The 24,068-nt window shown below is 41.8% G+C and overlaps 1 protein-coding gene across 1 annotated transcript; it reads right to left on the bottom strand.

The window, feature by feature from the left end:
- Positions 1-933: 933 nt before the first annotated feature.
- On the bottom strand, positions 934-21,590 carry LOC133408363 (inter-alpha-trypsin inhibitor heavy chain H3-like). Its single transcript, XM_061687168.1, has 22 exons — positions 21,469-21,590; positions 21,316-21,345; positions 16,119-16,142; positions 13,662-13,816; positions 12,671-12,775; positions 12,436-12,598; positions 12,248-12,358; positions 9,970-10,098; positions 9,768-9,884; positions 7,333-7,501; positions 7,141-7,266; positions 6,832-7,013; positions 6,150-6,335; positions 5,844-5,983; positions 5,096-5,256; positions 4,115-4,141; positions 3,970-4,005; positions 3,780-3,893; positions 3,375-3,576; positions 2,526-2,698; positions 1,225-1,336; positions 934-1,137 (listed from the first exon to the last, which is right to left on the bottom strand). The coding sequence occupies exons 1-22, from the start codon at positions 21,580-21,582 to the stop codon at positions 999-1,001; spliced, it is 2,715 nt and encodes a 904-aa protein (XP_061543152.1). The 5' UTR covers positions 21,583-21,590; the 3' UTR covers positions 934-998.
- Positions 21,591-24,068: the final 2,478 nt, after the last annotated feature.

Genomic DNA, 24,068 nt, shown 5'->3' with positions numbered 1-24,068 from the left:
TAAGATTTGGAGGTGCTGATTTTCATCCCAGCCGCTTCACACTTGACTGCGAACAGCTCCAGTGAGAGTTGGAGATCACAGCTTGGTGAAGACAACAGAAATACATCATCTGCTCTGGTACCAGAGCCCAAGCCGTGTGTGGAGGCAAGCCCGACTATATCCAGTCAGAACTTCTGGACCTCACACACCAGCTCGGGCTCCTTCCTGCCAGATAGGTGGCATTCCACGTCCCTAGAGCCAGCTTTTGTAGCCAGGGATCGGATTGCCAAGGTCCCTGCCTTTGGCCACTGCCCAGGTCACACTGCACCCAACCCCTATGGCCCCTCCCACAGGTGGTGAGCCTTCTCCCGTCCACACTGGACGCAGTAAATGCTCACGTTTCCAACTTCATTCCAACACACGATGTTCTATTTCCCTTTTCGTATGCCTATTTTCCTTCTTTTTATGATTATTAGTGTTATTTTCTTTCTTTAGTTAGACCCCTTTGTAGGTTTCCCACAAGATCCCTTGTAGATGTCAATAAATATTCGATAAAATTCCACTCTTGGTTGTATTTTGTGTGTGTTCTGAGTTTAAGTAAGCCTCTGTCATCTAGAACTAAAAATTTCATAAGGTGTAGCAACCTTCAGATTACGAGACTGATAAAAAGGTTTCTCGTCACTTTCCTTAAATTTTATCCACATCAAAAGTGACGTGGTTCCCCTTTACGATACAGATTGGTTTTATTCAACCAATATACGCTACACATCTCATCAAACCCTTTTAATTTGAAAGGGAAATTGGCTAACATTAGTTGCGTGCTTGCTATCATGATTGCTGGCTTTGTGTGTGTCCGCGTGTGTGTTGACCACTACTGTTCGTTTATCAATAAAGATTGATTCTGATTCTGATATAATGTCTAAAAAAATACAATATTGAAAATTTATAGTGGGATTTTATTTCGTGCATGCATTTCACTGATTAGATCAGTGTTTTGTCATGTAAGGAAAATGTATTTTCTATACAGTTTTAAAGAGGCCCGACACAATGTAGTCTGAGACATCTCCATCAATGAGGCCTGTCCCATTGTTATGAATGAACCAGCAGGGAACATTTTCTCCATTCGTCACATCTCTTCTGAAGTCTCTTTGCCAGCCCCTGTGATTGAGGAAAACGCACCATTGATCAAATGGTGTCAGATCCTGAAACAACAGTGCTTATATTCGAACACCACCGATGTCTTACCTAGTCACATTGAGCTCTTGTCCCTTGACATACATGGTGGCATCTGGTTTCTCTGGGACTTCTCCTGGACGCAAGTTTGTGACCTCATATTCAATCCCGTGGTAGAACTGACCTGGAAAACGAGTCACCAATCTAAGATCATTTCAAGAATAATATAAAGCCTTTAGTCTTGCATCTTTTCACTTGTTTTAAAGCTGTAATTAATTGAGTGGTATTGCTTGTTGTGCTTTTCCCCAAAAGTGAAGAAATTGTGTTATTTTTTTATTTATCACAAGTGATAGGATGTACAGAGATGTATCACAGGGGTAGAGTGCATGTTTTCTACAACCCCAATTCCAATGAAGTGTTAAACATAAATAAAAACAGAATACAATGATTTGCAAATCATGTTCAACCTATATTTAATTGAATACACTACAAAGACCATGATTGGGTATAAAAGGAGTTTCCCTGAGTTGCTCAGTCATTCACAAGTAAAGATGGGGCAAGGTTCACCTCTTTGTGAACAAGTGCGTGAGAAAATAGTCGAACAGTTTAAGGACAATGGTCCTCAACGTACATCATATATCATCAAAAGGTTCAGAGAATCTGGAGAAATCACTGCATGTAAGCGGCAAGGCAAGTCTCTGTTGCCGAAATGCAAAAGAGCAGTTAATGAAGTGGGCTCGCATTTATTTCCTCTCTTTCTAGTATTATAATCTAGCAATAGCGGCCAGGGCTATCTGCTTTTTCCTTGACAATCTCGCCACGGTGTTTGTGGTTCAATAAAATAATGTTATGTTTAGCGTCTCAAAAGCTCCCTTCGCTATAAGAACAACAGGGCTCGCAGTTTTCACATTGCAGCGAGTTGGGAGGTGTGTGATGGTCAGCTGCATGGTGTGGGAAGGTTAGTCGCCGACTGTAATTGTGATTGTCCATCTAGTTCAGTGTGAAGCGGGTCTTACAGGTTCAAGGAAGCTAAATTTCATACATTTCGTTCCTCCATTATTATTAGCAATATTAAACTTATTAGTCAGGTTAGAGGCACTGCAAGTGCCTTTCTGGTTCAATATCTCCTTTTTTCTATAACCGGTAAACTGTGGTGTCATCACCAAATAATTAAATAAAATGGCACAAAAAAGCTAAACACATGCTTTAGATGTTCATTGATCTGAAGTCTAATGAGTTATGCTGACAATTTGCATGACATCACATATGACATTTTTGTGTGACTTTTACACATATTCATGAATTCCTGATTGCACAACCTTTAGGTCGACGCTTCCACTGTATTGAGTTCATAAGTGCATGTGTTGTAATACCTATCAGACCGTGAACAGAAGGTGACAGGAGGTGGGTGTCCAGTGTGTAGAAACCCAAATAATCCCGGTGGTACGGGTGGTCCTTCCACACTTTATGTAGCAGGATCAAAAACTTGACTGAATCTTTTAGAGTTATTGTTAGGCTGCGGTCCTTGCTCAAAAGAATATCCATGCTAGGGAGAAAGGGAGAGATGAGTAAAGCAGAGGAGGCACATGATGACAGGTGTGTGTTTGTTTTGAGACGGATGACATCTCAGTCGGACTGGGTCCTAGTCCTCGTCTCGAGTGTGTATCACCATAACGTGTCTTTGGACTTGTTCATTTCACCCCCAAAAGTTGAGATTTTCAATTGAACTTCATATTCCTTGTATTACGTAGATATGTTGCTTGACAAACATATTATTAATGTTTGCATTTAGTGAGCACATGGTGGACATTCACTTAGGAAGATGATTCAGTGAGCAAGCTGATGATGTGCTGTTGAACAAATATATTCCAATTTTCTGAAAGGCTGTTATATAAATTTACGTTTTACTATCACAGAATGGACATTAACCTTGACAACAGCCAACGACACATAATATGATGAAAATTACAAAACATAAGTGCAAATTCTTACTCTTGGAACTACCCCATGATGACAGGGTGGACAGCAAAAAAAAACAAAAAACGACAATGAAAGAAGATTTGTATAAAATGAAGGAAACATTTTAAGAAACTTATGCTGGTATGTGTGAAAATGTTTCACAACTTATAATAAGACCTCAGAGTTTCATTATTCTGCTACATTTTCAAGATGACTCTGATGAGGACACCAAAGGCACTTCATAGCGATATTGACCCACTCACTTGTCTCCTTTGAGGGAAGTTGTGTAAGACCACTGCAGACTGACCCGCTTGGCGTCTTCGAGCAATAAAATGCTTTTAGTGCTCACCTCCAATCTCACGCCTAAACTTTTATGACGTATGCCAAAACGCCAAAAGTAGGTATTGATTTGACCATCAACAGGAATTTGCTTGTCTCCAATTATTTGGCCATTCACCAAAATACCTGAGGAATGCAGAAACAACAATTAATTGCCGTATAGTTTACTGGCACAAGTATGGTGAGGTTGGCGTGTCAAAGGTGAGCGAGAACGTTAACAATCTTGGCCTTTTACCCTTATGACACAGCAGGCTATGGAAAATAATTCATTTGTATCTTTTGCATTTGGAAACACAGTACATTTGATATTAAGGAGAACTTGGTCTGACCTGACTTTGAGTCTTCAACTAGGGTGAAAATAGTTCCTGGTTTGTCATTGATGTTGAAGCACACGGCATCATCTTTGTCTGGGAGCTCAACGATAAAATGGGGATCTCCATCCACTGCAAAGAAACAAATCAAATTCGATTTATAAAATGCGGTTCGGTTTTGCATAAATATACAATAGAGAGTACTTACCTAAATATGTGGGTGACATGTGGCGATGATGATAGGCTGGGCCATATCATAAAAAAGAAATATATTAATTTTAATCCAGAAATACACAAGTGCACTGTATATTGTGTATGCGATTTGGTGAAAGAAAGAAAGAAATCATTCTTACAGTATCGCTCTGACTGTTGTCTTTCCTCTGTCAGAGAAAAAGGAGGGAAAATAAATTGGTAAATCCCACTTTTTCAAATTGGGGACAATTATGACTGCAGTTACAGTGGCTACATTTTTCTGATGACATTCAATGACTTCAATTTTTGTAACGGAATCTGAATTATAAATAGTACAATTTAGCAGCATAGGAAACAAATCTGTTTGAGGAAAAATATATGAAAAATGTTCAATAAGTTCATTGCAAAATTTGCACAGTGATAAAGTCATAAACTAAGACATTGTTGAAGCACCCTTTTATTTGACGATTGCACTCTTTCTGGGTAGGAGACTAGCATGGTAATATTGATTTGGCACTATTCGCCCGCTCTTCCTTGCAAAAGTTCTGCAAATCTTAATGATTGCAAAGACATCGCTTTAGCACAGGCCTCTTCAGATCACCCCACAGCTTTTCCATTGGATTCAGGTCTGGGCTCTGGCCAGGCAATTCCAAAACTTAAAATTTCTCTGGCTATTCTTTTGTTGACTTGGATGAATGTTATAGGCTACTGTTATCCTGAAAGGTGAACTTCGTCTACATTAAAGCTTTCTAGAGGTAGCCTGACGGTTTGTTCAAAAATTTGACTGGTATTCGGAAGTGTTTTATTACTTCCTCCTCCTTGACTAAGACCCTAGTTCCAACAGACTCAAACCATGGTACTGCCATCACCACTGCTTCACTATGGCTATGTTTTTTTTTTTTTTTTTTTTTTTTGGGGTAATGCGCAGTGTTGTGAGATTTTTTTTTCTTCTTCGTTCAGATTGTAAAGACATAACATGGCCAGATAACTACAAATTAAACATGCACAAATAAATGAAAAATGGAATTCGTTGGTGCAGGGAAGTCAGACTACTTTCTCAGGATTCTAAGAAGTAATCCTTCTTAAGTAAGGAATTAAAAGCATGCAGATTTTTTATCTTAACAAAATTATCCATGTCTCACCCTCAGTCATCTTATCAGCGATGAGAGGGCTATCTGGTTTGTCCCCAGTCTCAGGCTTGGTGACCACCATGGAGGTGAGAGGGGTGACAAAACTGTACTGTAGGGACATATCCAAGGCCCTGGCTGTGGCATTGGATTTCTCCTCCTGGCTACCAGTCTTGCTGTAAGAAAAACAATGAAATCATCCTCTCATACATTATATATATATATATATATATATATATATATATATATATCCATCCATCCATTATCTGTACCGCTTCTCCTCACTAGGGTGGCGGGCGTGCTGGAGCCTATCCCAGCTAACATTGGGCGAGAGGCGGCGTACACCCTAAACTGGTCGCCAGCTAATCACTGGGCACATATAAACAAACAACCATTCGCACTCACACCGACTTTAGAGTTTTCAATCAACCTACCACGCATGTTTTTGGAATGTGGGAGGAAACCGGAGTGCCTGGAGAAAACCCACACAGGCACGGGGTGGGTGGAACAATAGACGCGCGGCCTGGTACCAAATGACCCGTGGACCAGTACCTGTGGTTGGGACTACTGGCCCAGCTGGCTGTCAGTTTTTACAATGGCCTGTGAGGAAGCTTTAGATTGAACTCTATGAACCCTGCCCAGCATGTGTCGATGTGAATGTGACCAGGAATGATAACTTTTTTTTATGTCACAAAGACTTCAGTTGGGCTAGTAATACAGATTTCAATGGTTCGTTTTGTCATATTTGAGCAAATTGTCTGACCTCTTATCCAGTAGCTGCTGGATGGTGAGGTAAGCCCATAGGCGCTCTGTGAAATCCCCAAAGATGTACTCTTCATCAGGGTAAATGGCGGCCCAATCCAGAGCACTGGTCTGGCTCTGCACTTGGAAGTCCTCCTCAAACTATCGATCAGGAAAACAGTTTAGGAAGCAATATCTGCTGCAAACAACATTGAGATATGGAATATGGCCAAGGCGGACCAAAGCCAAATCCCCTGTCAGCTTGTTAGGGAGCATTTGGCATCAGTGTGTTGAAAAATTCAACAAAGATAGATAGATAAGGTCTCACCGCCTGGGCAACCACTTCCACCGGGAAGTTGTCCAGTTTATTGTCAATCAGCCGACCAGCCACCACAATTTCAGAACCATTAAACAACTGGCTAAAGTGGTTGGTGGTCAGCAAATCCACCGCGTTGTCCGGGTAACGTAAATTCACCTCAGAAAGCAGCGGGCTGGAAACTTCCTCATAGAAACCCTGGAATAAATTCATACAGACTTTTATTTGTAAGGTGTATCCAACCTCCATTAATACATTCCCAAATATTGTTTTACTGTTTTTGTGTGTCTGCGATTGGCTGGTGACCGGTCCATGGCCCAAAGTCAGCTCTGATAGAGTTTGTATCCTAGAACTTCTCGCCAAAACATTTATGTCAATTGTCGATTCATTGTTTTAGATTTATGGCCTAGAAGTGTTTTTCATTCAAATATCTACTGTAATTATGACTCTAGTACTGCATTAACATCGGTTAGTGAAAGACTCCGGCAACATCGTTACCCCAAATTTGTGTCTAAATTGGGTTACATCACAGCTGCAGCAATGAAAGTCCGTAATAAATCGAGGACCTCCTAATTTGATTTCCATTATTTCCTGTGGGAAAATTTGATTCTAAAGTCGAACAAATTAAACAAATTATCTAAAGTCTGTGCTGATACTAATACTGTAAAATGAATGGACAGCCTCCATTCCCCACCTTCAGTTGAAGAGCTGCATCTGAGGCCTCAAAGATTCTACGAGCCAGTCCGTTGTTTTCCTGGCTCAGCACATTCAAGAAGCCATATTCCACATCACTTCCAAATCCAAGACTGAATAGAGTCATGTTTCCACTATTGGCAGCATGCATATTGGCCTGGATCTTTTTTGGATTGGTCTCACCTTAAGAAGACAAAATATGCTCATATTGAATAATACTAAATATAGAAATGAAATCTACCTTCGACTGAGAAAGCAGCAAATGCAGAACATTCCACCGAAATTAAGACACAAAACAGTGAATGCTCACTATAATTGGGCATTCCATCAGTGAGTAAAATGATCATGTCAATGCTTCTCTCTGGGATCCTCTTATCTGCTTTGTCTTTCTGGAGCATCCCCACACCTCTTAACAATGCATCATTTATGTTAGTGCCTGGAAAAACAAAAAACAATAAGAAAAGCATTTACACTGTTACAAAATTGTTGTTCTTCTGTTCACCTCCTCTGTCCCTCAAGTTCTTGATGTATTTTGTGGCCTCAGCCAAGTTCTCCTTTGTCGCTCTGGTCATTGTTTCCTTCCAACAAGTGATTTGGTCATCAAACAGGATGATGGAAAAGTAGTCATCCTCTTTCAGATCTTGAAGGATGGCTTGCATTGCCTCTCGGGTCTGGAAAGAAAACATATGCTCATCAATAACGTCACACATTCCAAGCCCGAGTTCATCACCACTCACACATCATGTTTGACACATGCAGAAGGGAACACCACCACGATCAAGGGTTTAATTCTCGGCACTGTGGTTCATTCATTGTTCTTGTTCACATTTGAATTAGTCTCAAACCAGTCACACTCATTTTATTTACGCGTGCCAGTGGTGTACACTTCTCTTGTTCTCTTTTTTAAAACAATATAATGTAGGATACAAACTGTCATCATGGAGATTGGGGAGCATAGATTAAATTCACTTCCTGGTGACGTGTCTGCAAGTGCACAGAACATGTGGCTGTCTACTTTTTTTTTTGTCCTGTTTCGGCTGTGAGGTCAAGCAGAATGAAGGATCTGTAGCGCTGTTATGCCGGAACAGTTTTACTGCGTCACAGTGGTGTTTTTAGATGCCGCTGTGGTTTTTTAGTATTATAATTGATGTTTATCACTTACTTACACTTATACGGATAGCGTTTTTCATACTGAAAGATGCTTTACAATTGCATGCACTATTCATTCACTCCTCAGTCATACCCTGGTAGTGGTCAGCTACTTGTGGAGCCACTGTAGCCCTCAAGTCCAGAGTCATGTCCCAAGTCGAGACAGGCAGGTCCCGAGTCAAGTCACAAGTCCTAAACTTGAGTTTTGACTCCTTTCGAGTTATTTTACCAACAAAATAAAAATATTTTAAAACAGATTATATACTGCATTTATATATTTAATATATTTTAAAATCCATATCAAAAGAAATTTGGTGAACATTGAATCTTTATAATTGTCAAAGGGTGGGGTTCATTTATTGCCCCCTCAAAACCAATTGATTGTAGTTTTCAGATATTCTATGAAAATGCTATTCTATAACTTACTTTTTCTCCCTTTATTTCTGAAGTGACATTAAACAGTCCTGCCACAAATGAGAATTTACATTCGGTAGCGTTGCAATTAGTAATCGTTAAGTTAAGCACGAGTGGCCAAATAAGTAGAGTAAATGCCTAATGGCAACATTAAACATACACACGTAAAAATCTGTTAAATATGATTCTTGCCAGAAAGCTCAATGCACACAAAATGGAAAGGATTTGAATTATTTTGTTTAAATACAATTGCAGAAAGTCCACATAAAAAAAAAATTACTGCAATTTTTTTTTTTTTTAAACCTGCGATATACAATATATTGTGATGTGTAATAATACAGGATCAGTGTTGGGAAAGTTCCTTTTCTTTGCAAACTAGTTCAAAGTTCAATTCATTGTTCCAAAAACGAACTTCTTCAGTTCATAGTTCATAATTCACAATTTTGAAGTAACTTCACCGGTCCAAAAACTAATTAGTTCCTAGTTCTTTTTTTTTTTTCAATATGTTGCTGACGGGGGGGGGGGGCACAGTGACCAACTGGTTAGAGTGTCTGCCTCACAGTTCCGAGGACCAGGGTTCAATCCCCGGCCCCGCCTGTGTGGAGTTTGCATGTTCTCCCCGTGCCTGCGTGGGTTTTCTCCGGGCACTCCGGTTTCCTCCCACATCCCAAAAACATGCATGGTAGGTTGATTGAAAACTCCAAATTTCCAGTAGGTGTGAATGTGAGTACGAATGGCTGTTTGTTTGTATGTGCCCTGCGTTTGGCTGGCAACCAGTTCAGGGTGTACCCCGCTTCCTGCCCGCAGATAGCTGGGAAAGGCTCCAGGACTCCCGCGACCCTTGTGAGGAGAAGCGGCTCAGAAAATGGATGGCTGGATGGATGTTGGTGACGTGTTATTTCCCTCAAAATACTGGCCACCCATTCAGTCCACACTAGTAGCCAGCTGCAGCTTTCACCCTACAATCTCAAAAACATGAGGAAAACCCTTCCTTGAACGGTGTTTTTTAAAATGAATAATTAAAACAAAATCAGGACTTTTGTCCTTAATATGCAAAAAAAATTCACACAACACAGTATAACAAAATTAAGTAAGCCATAAAATTCTAAGTTAATGATTATTTAATTATAATGATTAAAGTTCATCAGTTTGAACATTAAATATCTTGTCTTTGTAGTGTATTCAATTAAATCTAGGTTGAACATGATTTACAAATCATTATATTCTATTTTTATTTATGTTTAACACAACGTCAGAACTTCATTGGAATCAGGGTTGTATTTAGATTTGAATCTTCTTTCTTTCTTGTAGTATCTGTGCCTGTACTGTACTGAAATCTCTTGCTAATGCACAAATGTTCCAACGGTCTCTTACCTGTTGTATTTTATTTCCGTACATTGAACCACTCCTATCAATTACAAACACCACATTTGTTGGCACTCTTGACAGGCTGGGTGGTGCAAAGAAGTGCACAAAATATCCGTTGACAATCTGAGGGGTAGAAAAATTCTGTAAATCCAATAACAAGCACCTTGTGGTGGTCCTAACAATCCGTAATAAGAAGTTCATGGCTGACCTGAATGTCCCCGAGGCTCGTTGCGCGGTTCACATCATACTTGATGACAAAATCTCCATCAATCAACGTTCCATCACAGGCTGGACATTTTTTTTGCTGTTCCAAACTTGGTTTGAAGGCAATGTGTGCCTGAAAGTAGATTAAAATCTATCAATCAACAACTTGAAAATCAAAAGCCTTTAGGAATGAAGTCCCTCTGAGACTCATTCACATTGTGGGTTTGTGATATTGTTGTTTTTAGTTTCATTTGAAGTGTTCACATATGTTGACAACATTGTTTGACAAACTAAGGCAAATGTAAAAAAAAAAAAAGAGGTGGATTTACACTGTATGTTTGAAGTGACAATTCCGATGACAGAGTAAATAGAACCCCCCCCCCCCCGCATGGAATTGGATGTCTTTAGACCGAGATCCCGCCTCTTCCAAATGTGGATAAAAATCAAATCAGCCAAGGGAGTGCAGTGTAAAGTCAGATCGGATATAAATTGTTGATGCAAGCTTGATGTCATCCAAATACTGCTACGATCGGTGACAGACAGCGGAGGAAATAATTATTTGATCCCTCACTGATTTTGTAAGTTTACCCACTGACAAAGATGTGAGCGGTCTATAATTTTAATGGAAGGTTTATGTTAACTGTAAGAGACAGAATAGCTTAAAGAAAATGATCTTGTTAGCTGCCTCAATGTTGGCATACACGTATTTTATTGTTTCATTCACCCAACTGACTTGACTGTAGTTCCGCGCGGTGTAGGTTGAGGCTCGGAGCGGGAGGGAGCACATCGGACTTCTACACATTGTGAAAGCATCCTTTGCACAATATAATTTTAATCCAAGTGTTGTACTGAGGTGACTGGTCATTTATTTTAGCATAGTTAAGACACGCTTTTGTTCGCCGCTGCCACTGGGCACAAGCACGTCTTCGTGCACGTTGTTCTTCGTTGGTTTTCGCCACTTTCTTCTTCGGGGTCGACAGACTGTAGGCATTGAAACTGGGAACCAAAATTTTTTAATTTGAACGATTCCAGGAGAACCGAAATGTTAGTCCCGGTTCCAATCGGTTCTCGATTCTCGATGCCCAACGCTAACCGTCACCAAGAAAAACATTGGTAACACACTACGCCGAACTGGATTAAAATCCTGCAGCACCTGTGAGGTCTCCCTGCTCAAGAATGTGCCTTCTTGAACAGACCCGTCCGAAGTTTGCCAATGAACACCTGAATGATTCCAAGAATGACTGGGAGAAGGTGATGTGATCAGATGAGACAAAAATCGAGCCGTGTTTGGAGAAAGAGGAATTCAGACTATCACCTCAAGAACACCCCACCATTAAGCATGGAGGTGGAAACATTATATTTCGGGGGTGTTTCTCAGAAAAGGGGACAGTCAACTTCACCACATCAAGAGAAATTTCGGATTGAGCCTTGTACCGTGAAATCCTAGGTGAAAAAAAATTAAAATGGGTCATGGATGGAGCTTCCAGCACGACAATGACCCAAACCACACAGCCAAGGCAGTGAAACCAGTATCAAAAGAAGAAGCACATTAAGGTCATGGAGTGGCCGAGCCAGTCTCCAGCAATCTGTGGAGGGATCTGAAGCTTCGAGTTGCCAAGACACAGCCTCGAAAAAGTAAGGATTTGGAGAAGATAAGCAAAGACGAGTGGTCCAAAATTCCTTACCTAACCCTAACCCTAAGACTTGTGCAAACCTGGTGATCAACAACAAGACAAGTGATCTCTGTTCTGGCCAACAAGGGGTTGGCCACCAACTACCAAGTCATGTTTTGATGGGGGGTCAAATACTTGTTTAACTCAATGAATTGTGAAATAATTTTCTTTTCTTTTATGTGATTTTCTGGATTTTATTTTTGATATTCTGTCACTCCCTGTTAAAATAGACCAACCATTAAAATTATAAACCGTTCATGTCTTTGTCAGTGGGTAAACCTACAAAATCAGTGAGGGATCATATAATTATTTCCTCCACTGTATACACCCCCATAAACAACACAAATAATCACATTAAGAATATCCACTATGGCTCTAAACCTCAGCAAAAGCACAGCTTAAATATGGTCTGACAGTTGCCCAGTGTTCACAGTTATTGTCAGTTAATTTGCAACATGCGGTTTGTTTAATGTACTCCGTGAATGTAAACACAGTCATATCAAACATGAGTCATTTGAAATGTGAATAAAATATTGTATAGCCATTAAATTGGACTTGAGCACTTGGAGCTACACTGTAAATCTAACCAAAGATGGTCCCAAAATGTACCTTCTTCTCTGTGACAGTTTTCTCCACCAGCGGGAGCAGGTCGTTGGAGGGGAACGTCGCATGGGTGTCAACGTAAGAAATGCCTTGAGGCTCGTAGATGTTCGCTACAATCTGACTCAAAAACAAACGGAAATTGTGAAACTGCATTAAGCACCAGTTGCAGGATTGGTACATGAAGCTGTGTTAACCTGAAACTCCTGGACCAGTTGTTTGGGTTTTACTCTGGTCAGAATTTCATATTGGCCCAGTTTCCTCTGAAGGAGCTCCTCGTGGGTCAAAACGAAAGTGACGCTACTTTCTGCTGCAATGTTGACAGACACTGAAAACGTCTCCATCTTCCTCCCAGAAGCCCTTGACAGGAGCACAAAAATAAGACATGATAACTTGAGCCAGGACAAATCTAGGTTGTCTTCGCCAATTTACTTGACCAGTCCAGCAGTCTGTCCTGAAGAAATCGCCTTCTCATACTGTTTCTTGGCTTTCTCTTTCTCCTTCACCTCTCCTACATAAACTCGACCATCAATTTCCCTGGGAAAAGTGGAGAACAACAATTAAATGGTGTCACTCTAAAACACGTGGCAAACCGCCGCCTGTCGACGAATGGTTTCCAAAGAGTTGCTTGCCCAGGCATCACCACATCTTTCCACGCCACTGAGGATTGCTGGCCAGAGCTGACCATTCATGTCATTTTTTTGTAAGCTTGCAACAGTTTTTCTGTGAGTTATGTTAAAACTAGAGGGGTACTAAACAGGGTACACCACACCCTGGACTGGTCGCCAGCCAATCGCATAAGTAAGTGTAGGACGGCAAAACAACTCATTCATCTTCCTTACCGCTTATCCTCAATATGGTCGAGGGCGTGCTGGAGCCTATCCCAGCTATTCTTGGGCGAGAGGCGGGGTACACCCTGAACTAGCCAGCCAATCGCAGGGCACATATAAAAAAAAAAGATAACATTCGCACTCACATTCACACCTACGGGCAATTTAGAATCCTCAATTAACTCTAAATTGCCCGTAGGTGTGAATGTGAGTATGAATGGTTGTTTGTTTGTATATGCCCTGCGATTGGCTGGCAACCAGTTCAGGGTGTACCCTGCCTCCTGCCCGATGATAGCTGGGATAGGCTCCACCCCCCCTGCGACCCTCGTGAGGAGAAGCAGCTCAGAAAATGGATGGATGGATGGATTTCAAAACTAGTTACCAATAATTTTGCTGTGTACTGTATATGTAAGACAATGACGAGGCGATGAAACATTTCCAAACTTTGTATATGGTGGCACAGTCATAATGGCCCTCTGAGGAAAAACGTGCCAACAATGTTCCCAGTGGGAAAGATTTGTTTGACCCCAAAGTAATAAAACATTTATGTATTTTTGAAAATATCATGTTAAGGTGAAACCCAGGGGCCTCACATGGTGAAGTTGGTAATGAAGGCCGTCTTTGGGAGCTCCATTTCAAAGAAGATTTCCTGCGAGACGTCGCCTTTGTTCCGAGCCGTGGAGGTCATGACAGTGTGAGCGAAACGGGACGTCACAGTACAGTCCACCTTCATACTGTACACGTCCACCTGAGATGAAGAGAAGAGAGGGAGGCATATGGAAAGCCTTTTGAACATTCATTCAACATCCTTGATATCCAGCTTGAGGTCCTTGGACTAAATACTCTTTGCCCTCAATAGTAAGACAATTCAGCCCACTAGTAGAACCACTAGGGTGCACTACACCTTACTAGTGAGGTTTTTTCCTACTGACTTCCACTACCGAATGACATTTATGCACACTAGTAGCACACCTCTGGCATACCGGTAGGACAACTATATGTTACTAGTGAGGTACAACTGTGCACTAGTTGACATTGCATGCTATTGGTAATACTAATGAAGTGCTAGATTTGAACTAGTATAAATTGATAATGTCACTAGTAGTACAATCAAATGTATAATGTCACTAGTAGTACAATCAGAGGCCCCTGTCCAGAAGTGGCAGTTCCCCAACACATGGTACTTTTTGGCTTTTTTTTAATGTGCATGTCATAGTAAATGAAGATTCTCTTGAAGAATAAAGTGCCTTGTGGACATGGCTGTCTAGTTTCTATAGTACTCGTTATGGTCACAGGTGAGCCAGAGCCTATCCCAGCTAACTTTGGGTGAGAAGGGGAGCACATTTTGGACTGACCGCCAGCCAGTCACAGGACACACATAGACAAACAGCCATTCACACTCACATTGGTACTTATGGACAATTTAGTGTTAAATGAACCTAACGTATGTTTTTGGAACGTGGAAGTCTGAGAAAACCCACGCAGCCAATTAGTCTATAGGGCAATTATGCTTGAGACCTAAGAACTCCGCCTAGCAACAAGTGGCAAATATGACCTACAGAAAAATACTGTAATGTTATAATGACCACATATAACTAGAATGTCAATGAATAGAGCACAAGACAAACATTTTCATTACTGACAAAAATGGAAGTGGGTCCGATTTGTCCTTCTTTGCCCATCTGCTTGTTAGCTACTTCCTAGTTCATGGAGGATGAGGACAGTTCCATGATGTCAGAGTGATTCCAGCAGTCCATCTTTTACAGCGCTTGTTCTCATTAAGGTTGCGGGTGACCTGGAACCTCTTCCAGCTGAGTTTTGGCAAGAGGCCAGGTACACCCTGGACTGGTCACCAGTCCATTACATGACTCGTCCTCTATACAGATCGTCACCGACATTTGTCTTTGGCCTATGTGCAACCCCTCTGTACAGTTTCTTATAAACTTAAAGGAAATCCCTAGCTGTCCTACTGTTGACTATTTTACAACGTCAATAGGACTGCTGTAAAGTCTTTCACATGAGAATTTCAGGAATAGTCACTGTTTTTTCAGAGTTATTCTGCTAGGAAGCATCCTGTTATTACTGTAAATACTCTTTGGAAGTGACAGTATCAGTGCACCGTAAAGACAATACCATTACAACAGAACATATGAATCCAAGTACCGTAATTTCAAGTGTATAATGCGCACCCATGTATTATGCGCACCCCCAAAGTTGACCTCAAAATTCTGGAAAACCCTTCAACCTATGTATAATGCATTTTTACAATGCATGATTTTGCTTCTACCCATATGATCAAAACATGAAGAATTATCTGTATTTTGTTCATTTTTTAATAGAATTATTCTGAAGTTAAGCACTTTATTTGAACACATAATACTTGCTTTTTCTTTACTTGCTCTTATTTTGAAATTCACACTCCTACTTTTATTTAGTAAATGAGAAAACACACAGTTGTGCTCATATGTTCGATTACCCAGGCAGAATTTGTAAGATGTGTAAAAAATGTTTTGAGAAAACATGAAGGACCAGGCGAAACACATTAAATTTTATTCAAATTATATTCAAATTAAACTGTCAAGCATTTCATAAAAGCATTATCATTAAACAAAACATAGCCATAAAAAAATTAATGATGGTTTCTGTTCAGTCATCAGTCGTATTTATTAAAAACAATAAAAAAAAAAGATTTTTCACAAACTCTGCCTGGGTATGTAAACTTATGAGCACAATTGTAAGTATATGCAGTCATATGTCCCCCTGTCATATTGGAATGAAAGTGTAGGCTACACCTTTTTCATAACTTCTAGGTGGCATACTAGAATGAAAGTGTACAACTTTTTCATAACCTCTATGAGGCGGTGGCATAGTGGAATGAAAGTGTACAGCTTTTTCATAACCTCTAGATGGCAGCATACATTTATAAAATGTGAAAGTCTTTTTCATTTTCTCCTATACCTATGTATAATGCGCAGTATTGACTTTTGACAATTTTTTAGGGGAAAAAATGCGCATTATACACGAGAAATTATGGTAGGTCCTTTTCTCACCATGACATTCTGCGTACTTCTTTTCTGTAAGAAAGAAATAGACACATTACACATTCTGATAGGCATGTCAATTAACCACATTTTAAATGTTAAACCACTGGAAGCTGAATTCTCCTAAAGTCCATCTAAGTTTTCTATGCCTGTAAAGTCCAAAACTTGAGCTCCAAGGTCAACTGCCAAAAAGGAAACTGCGGTGATCCCCGCAGATAACTGAACAGCAGTCAGAAAGCATTACACATATATCTGTCCCGACTGCTGAGTACAAAATAGCAAAGTCGATAATAAAAACAATTAAAAAAATAAATAAATGTGAACAGACCAACCTCCCAAGCACATTTGTCCCTACATTGGTCATGTCATCTGAGTTAGTAAGGGAGGACACCATTTATTGTATTTAAGTTTTAATATAGGACCTTTCACGTAACATGATGAAAGACATACTGTTTTTCTGTGTGGAAAAAGTTGGAGCTTTCCCCAATAGCACCACGAGTCAACAAACCCAATCATGTTATTTGACCAAGCCAGAGCGACTGAGAAAGCAGACTAAATAGCTTGAATGATGATTTTAGCCTTCTTCCCGACCGCAGCAGTTTGAATGTGTGAAGTTTCAGTCATCAAGAAGATGTTACGTGACGTAAGCTAGTGGTCCCGAACCACCGGTCCACGGACCGGTACAAGGCCGTGAGGCATTTCTTCAAAATTGTGCAAAAAGATGCAGAGTCCTCTAGCACTTAGAGCAGTTCGAATGACTTGTCTCGCAATAGTCCGGTGCAATGACCATTGTGCAAAGGGCGCCGAGACTTCAAGGAGTGTATGCAGTTTAAAGTGACGAGTAAAGTGTGATAATCTGGGACAATGTTGATTGTGCAAATGTTGCAGATACTCCTCAGTCAGTGTGCAAATGGGGCAGATGCTACTCTGGCATGAGTGGCCAGTATTGGTCAACAACAGATATGCAAATAGTTCAGCGTGGCGAGACTACTCCAGTGAGTGCACGAGTAGTATATAATTGGCCCGACAGAAATGTGACAACAAACTCAGACAAAAGAAATTGGCAGAAAGTTGCAATGGAATTGTAAGTTAGCTGTTTAAGAAGTTGATTGCAAGAGGGAATAAGCTGTTGGAATGCCTGCTAGTTCTAGTTTGCATTGATCGGTAGCACCTACCTGAGGGAAGGAGCCGGATAAGCCCGTGATCAGGATGTGGAGGGTCCGAGAGCAATTTGCACACGCTTGTCTTTGTTCTGGCAGCGTGAAAGTCCTCAAGGGTGGGTAGGGGGGTACCGACAATCCTTTCAGCAGTTTTGATTGTCCGTTGCAGTCGGAGTTTGTCCTTTTTTGTAGCAGCACCAAACCAGACTGTGATGGAAGAACACAGGACTGATTCGATGACCGCTGTGTAGAACTGCTTCAGCAGCTCCCGTAGCAGGCCGTGCTTTCTCAGAAGCCACAGGAAGTATATCCTCTGCTGGGCCTTTTTGAGGACGGAGTTGATGTTGATCGCCCACTTGAGGTCGTGAGATACTGTAATTCCCAGGAACTTGAAGGTCTCGACGGTTGACACAAAGCAGCTGGACAGCGTGAGGGGCAGCTGTGGCGAAGGATGCCTCGCGAAGTCCACGATCATCTATACAGTCTTGAGCGTGTTCACCACCAGGTTGTGTCGGCCGCACCACAGCTCCAGCCCCTCCACTTCCTGTCGATATGCAGACTCGTCACCATCCTTGATGAGGCCGATGACAGTGGTGTCATCGGCAAACTTCAGGAGTTTGACAGCCAGGTGTGTTGAGGTGCAATCGTTCATGTAGAGAGATAAGAGCAGCAGAGAGGGGACACAACTTTGGGGTGCCACAGTGCTGATGCTGCGTATAGATGAGGTGGTCTCTCCCAGCTACACCTGCTGTGTCCTGCCTGTCAGGAAGCTGTAAATCCACTGGCAGATGGCAGGCGAGACGCTGAGCTGGAGAAGCTTGGAGGAAAGGAGTTCAAGGATGATTGTGTTGAACGCTGAGCTGAAGTCCACGAACAGGATCCTCGCGTAGGTCCCTGCACTGTCTAGGATGAAGTGCAGTCCCATGTTGACTGCTTCATCCGCAGCCCTGTTTGCTCGGTAGGTCCAGCAGGGGACCTGTGACGCTCATGAGGTGGTCCAACACGAGACGTTCAAAGGACTTCATGACCACAGATGTCAGGGTGTCAGGCCTGTAGTCATTCAGACCTGAGATTGTAGTTTTATTGGGGACTGGGATGATGGTGGAGCGTTTGAAACAGGATGGTACTTCGCACAGTTCCAGAGATCTATTGAAGATCTCTGTGAAGACTGGGGCGAGCTGGTCCGCGCAGACTTTGAGGCAGGATGGGGACACAAGGTCCGGGCCTGCCGCTTTGTTAATCTTGTGTTGTTTGAAGATGCGTCTCACATCCTGTTCATGGATGGTTAACGCAGAAGTCAGAGGTGTGATTGTGGTCGGTGGTGCGGCTGGGTGGTTGTGGGGTGTGAAAGTGTCCTTTTCAAATCTGCAGTAGAAGGTATTCAAGTCGTTGGCTAGTGTGCTATTGTTCTCAGTTTGGGGGGGGATCGAAATATAAATAGATATATTTCTTTAGTCAGCTGGTTTATAGCTCGATTATAAAGGGCCCTGTCCCTGTTTTGATATGCGTCCTCCTTAGCTTGGCGAAGTTGCTTGAGCTTGGCTGTGAACCTCGGCTTGTTGTTGTTAAAAGTGACTTTGTTGGTACACAAACCACTTCACAGAAACTGATATAGGATGTGACAGTGTCCGTATATTCATCCAGGCTGCCAGCTGAATTTTCAAAGACACTCCATTCTGTGCAGTCTAAACAGCTTTGAAGTTCCATCTTTGTTTCACTGGTCCACTTTTTCAGTGTTTTCACTGTAGCCTTCACGCATTTAAGTTCTTGCCTGTATGTCGGTATTAAGTGAATTAAGCAGTGATCAGATGAGCCCAGTGCTGCACGAGGTTTGGCACGGTATGTGTTATTTAGCGTAGTATAGCAGTGATCTAAAATGTTATTTTCCCTCGTGGGACAATCCATGTGCTGCCTGTATTTAGAGAGTTCGTGGTTGAGTTTAGCTTTGTTAAAGTCCCCGAGAATAATGAGGGGTGAGTCCACGTGTTTTTTTTTTCAATTTTGTTTACTTGTTCAGCGAGCGTTAGCAGTGCGGCGTTCGTGTTAGCTTGAGGCGGAATGTATGCACCTGTCAGAATGAATGATGCGAACTCGCGAGGCGAGTTGAATGGCTTACAGTTCAAAAACAGGGACTCCAAATGTGGGCTGCAGTGTGTGCTGTGCTCCGTGACATCAGTACACCATTCTTCGTTGATATAGAAGCATATCCTTTTGTTTTCCCCAATGATTCCATGTCACGGTCTGCCATGTGAAGATGGAAGCCGGGAAGCACGACGGCGCCATCGGGTACAGTGTCACAAAGCCAAGTCTCCGTAAAGCACATGGCAGCGGAACGTCCAAAGTTTTTACTCGTCTTCATCAGAAGATGAAGCTCGTCCATTTTGTTGGGTAGTGAGCATAGATTCGCAAGGTGGATGGACGGAAACGCCAGTCTGTATCCTCTCTTGCGGAGTTTCACCTGGATGCTGGCTTGCTTCCCTCTGTAGCGGCGCCGCGTCCGCCTCCATGCACCAAAGACCGTGGTCGCTGCTGCGGTGAGTAACTCAGGGAATAAATGAAGCGGATTTGCGAAAGTTGGTGAAAGAAAGTCCGAAGTAGCCTCCTTGATGCTTAGCACGTCTCCCCTTGTGTAAGTGAGTCGTGTAATGTCTCCAAAGACGAACGAAAAACACAAAAACAATACTAGAGAGCGCGTAACTGAGGCGACCACACAGGTAGGCGCCATCTTGAATGAATCCACACATTCCTGACTTCCAGACGTTTTTCTGACGAGAGGCCTGAAATTAAGTCATTTCTCCAGGTCGGGGATGAGATCCTACCCCAAGTGGAGGAGTACAAGTATCTTGGGGTCTTGTTCACGAGTGAGGGAAGAATGGAACGGGAGATCGACAGGCGGATCGGTGCAGCGTCTGCAGTGATGCGGACTTTGTATCGGTCCGTTGTGGTAAAGAAGGAGCTAAGCCGAAAGGCGAAGCTCTCAATTTACCGGTCGATCTCCGTTCCCACCCTCACCTATGGTCACGAGCTGTGGGTCGTGACCGAAAGAACGAGATCCCGGATACAAGCGGCCGAAATGAGTTTCCTCCGCAGGGTGTCCGGGCTCTCCCTTAGAGATAGGGTGAGAAGCTCGGTCATCCGGGAGGATCTCAGAGTAGAGCCGCTCCTCCTTCACATCAAGAGGAGCCAGATGAGGTGGCTGGGGCATTTGATTCGGATGCCTCCCGGACACCTCCCTGGTGAGGTGTTCCGGGCACGTCCCACCGGGAGGAGACCCCGGGGACGACCCAGGACACGCTGGAGAGACTACATCCTTCGGCTGGCCTGGGAACGCCTCGGGATCCGCCCGGAAGAGCTGGATGAAGTGGCTGGGTAGAGGGAAGTCTGGGCGTCCCTGCTAAAGCTACTGCCCCCGCAACCCGACCTTGAATAAGCGGTAGAAAATGGATGGATGGATGGAGGGCATGCAAATACAGTGGGAGCTTAATTTACAAGTGCCCAACTTCTGAGTTTTTCGAGTTACACACTGCCACAAGCAGCTAGCTTCAGACACACCGCTGCTTGAGTGGAGTTGGAACAATGTATAGCCACAGTCGCCGATGCACTGGAAGCCATTAATTGAACAGGACAAACAGCCAAAAACACAAATACAGAATAAAAACACTCACAAAGACCATGGAACAGACACTAACACTGAACTAACTTTGTGGTAAATGGCCAACCTGAGCTGGGGAACATCAAGTCATGCCCCTTGAAGGCACACATCATACGAATGCTACAGTGTGTATGTATAAACTTCGGCCTGATTAACCTTTATAAAACCAGTTTATTTGTTACATTCTCCTTTGTTACGTTTTTATATTTATATTTTACAATACGGTGCTATTTTTCTTTATTAAAACGTAACATAAAATGCATTTTTTTTTTAGGGCTGTCACAGAATAATGGCATTTCAATTTATTTCAGTGGGGAAAATTAGTTTAATATATGAGCAAATTGGTTAAACTTGTAATTCAAGGTACCACTGTGCAATAATTTCTGCCAAATACCTGCAGTGTCCTAGCAGGATGTCTTGTCTCCTACAATAACAAACACAGTAGACAAACATGGAGGATAGAAATAAGAAAGCATTCCTGAAACTTGCATCCCAAAATTAACTCTGCTTCACATCCGAGATGACATATCAGAAGTCGGAATATTACCTTGGCAGCTCCATCTGGTCCAGGGATGACCAAATCTCCCTGAGCAGGGCTGGGCAGCCACAGGCAGGCGCTGCCCCACAGCAGCAGTAGTCCAACAGTCAACGCTCCAGACATGACCAAAGCTCGACTGAACCCAAAGTTACTTCACCGCTGCGTTATTTCAGCGCTCTGGCTAAGGGGAGGGACGCAGTGCTGACCAATTAACTTGCACCCGGGGAAACACCCGGCAGACCAGAAGGCTAAATTCTGGCGCCTGAAAAGAAAATAGATAAAATATAATGTGTGTGCTCTGGTATCTGGTGAGTGGTTACGTGACTCCACTGCCAAATGTTTGCTTTTTACAAAGCTTCAATTAATATTAACAACATGGCTCCTGTTGTGATGATTACCTTAGCGGTTGATTGTTGTGTTACTTTAAGGAAAAACCTGAATGTGTCCTTTGAATTTGTGTTAGACATCTTGGATGTTGACAGGAGTTTTGTTTCATGGTTGCAAAGTAAACGCTGTAGGCTAATCTATCTGTGTTTTATGAACATATTCAAAATAAAGCTTGTTGCAATGCAATTTTGTTTCAGCAATATTGCGATGATTCCGATAACTGATCATTGTGGTCACTACGATTACGATATCAAATTTTCATAACAGTTCGTCTCTGGTCCATATTCACTCTCTTTTGCAGCCCTCTGACTCAGGACTCTGATTCGAGAGTGGCTGTTGTATGTGTTTGTCTTTTCCCAGCAAGTGAATAGTGCAGTACTGTTCGAAGTTCCCCCCCCCTCTCTCATTTTTTCATAGTTCAATTATGCATCATGTGCTCACTTGTGCTGAATTCGTCTAGTTGCTCGATACAGCGCATTTTAACAGATTTAACAAATAAATACGCTGCTGTAAATCCTCATAGCGCAGCCAGCCAGCTGTGTTTAATTACTCAAATTAAAAGGGGACTGGTCAGACTTTAGGGGTAACATGCTTATGAGGTAGCTTTTTTTTATTTTTATTTTTTTTTTAAACAATAGAAATCCCACTCTCATCCAAAGTCAGCTGGGGTGGGCTCCAGCTCACCCGCTACCCTAATAAGGACAAGCGCTATAGAAAATGGATGTATGGAAATTCCACTGATCACCCTCCAATTGTTGTTGTTCTTGAACAAAACTAATTTGATTTCTTTCTATACATACACTTACAGGTCATAATGGTATGGTAAGATATTATTTGTACTATATGCTTTATCGTGGTTGTTGTTTGTAGTGGTGAAGAACTGCACTGTATCATGCTGAGATAAGAGCCGCTTCTATTTGTCCCTCTCATGTAACGAAATGCATAACTGTTGCCTGTTAACGACTGCAAATGCCACTGGCTGTTCAACTGAAACTGAAATGTATTGACATTGAATTAAAAAATAATAATAATAATAGTAATAATAATTCATCCAAACTGAAGAAAGAGATAGCGTTTTGGCCTGTTGCGATCTCAAGTATTAATACCAACAAATGAAATTTTAATATGATGCAAATAAAAGTACAACCTGTGTTCGACTTTATGGTGGACTTTATGGATAACTTTGAATCCATCGTATACCCTAGCTCAATGGCATGCCGGCTCCCTCTAGTGGTATGAGAAAGAATTAATTGCCTCCGTGCACTTCAGTTGTATTTAACTTTTGAGTTCAATACAGTTGCATTTCATTTTCAAGGGCTGTCCGTTTTTGGACATTATTTAGGTAAACATTTTACTTATTATGTACATTTGATTTGAACTGAATCATTAATTAAATACAATAACCCAGGTTTTTCTATATTTAAGCACAGTGTTAATTGTGCAGAATGTTACAATGGCTTGTAATATTAAATATACTTTATAGCAAAAAACCTGTTAATTCGTTTTTGGTGAACACTTCAGCACAAAGGCGTACTGTACGACTGTATTTTAATGTTGGTCAGATGATGGTGGTATTTGAGAGCTAAGTATTTTTTTTTTAGGTTGTACTTGTAAAAATGTTTGAGAACCACTGCCCTACACCCCCCCCCCTCCCCCCCACACACACAAATAAATAATGATCCTTGATTATGTATTATACATGTATATAGTATGTATTAATATATATAAACTATTTCAGGAAAACTAAAGTTTAACTAAAATGTAAGTACAATTAAAAAGGACTATTGGAGAGGAAAATGTAGAGAAACTGCAAGAACTTGTGCAGACTGGACAGAAGTAATCAGAAGGCTAGAGCGGACCCTTGCAACACTGTAGGCTGAGTCTCAAGGCAACTGGGACGCTAATCACCAGAAAACTGCCTAATTGAGAGACTGTTTACATGGTTTGGTAGGTACTGCTGTTTTAGTTAGCAGCAAAGTTTTGCTGGGCCCCCCGGTTAACCGTTTACCTCTTTAACTTTAGTGCCTGTTTGTGATAAGCAGCATCTATGAATTACAGTTAGATATCAATTTTCTTCCTGAGGGAAAAAAAAGTAGGTTATGAGTTGGATGGGTTCATTTGTGTCTGGTTGACGAAGTCCGTGAAGAAGAATTGATTTATGGTGTCTTGAGGGGAGGCCACTATTTGAGGGGATCTTTGAAAATAACTTCCACTCGCAAGAG

The sequence above is a fragment of the Phycodurus eques genome, chromosome 10 (genome assembly GCF_024500275.1).
Source record: "Phycodurus eques isolate BA_2022a chromosome 10, UOR_Pequ_1.1, whole genome shotgun sequence".
Lineage (NCBI taxonomy): Eukaryota > Metazoa > Chordata > Actinopteri > Syngnathiformes > Syngnathidae > Phycodurus > Phycodurus eques.
The sequence above is the reverse complement of the archived record's forward strand: the minus strand, read 5'-3'. Positions and strand labels throughout refer to the sequence as shown.

What these genes read in the sequence shown, in the direction of transcription:
- LOC133408363 (XM_061687168.1), bottom strand. Translation starts at nt 21,582, where the DNA reads ATGTCTGGAGCGTTGACTGTTGGACTACTGCTGCTGTGGGGCAGCGCC. An exon ending in ATCCTGCTAGGACACTGCAG is followed by an intron (nt 16,143 to 21,315) that starts GTATTTGGCAGA and finishes TCTTTCTTACAG; the next exon opens with AAAAGAAGTACGCAGAATGT. An exon ending in CAAGAGCTCAATGTGACTAG is followed by an intron (nt 1,138 to 1,224) that starts GTAAGACATCGG and finishes CCTCAATCACAG; the next exon opens with GGGCTGGCAAAGAGACTTCA.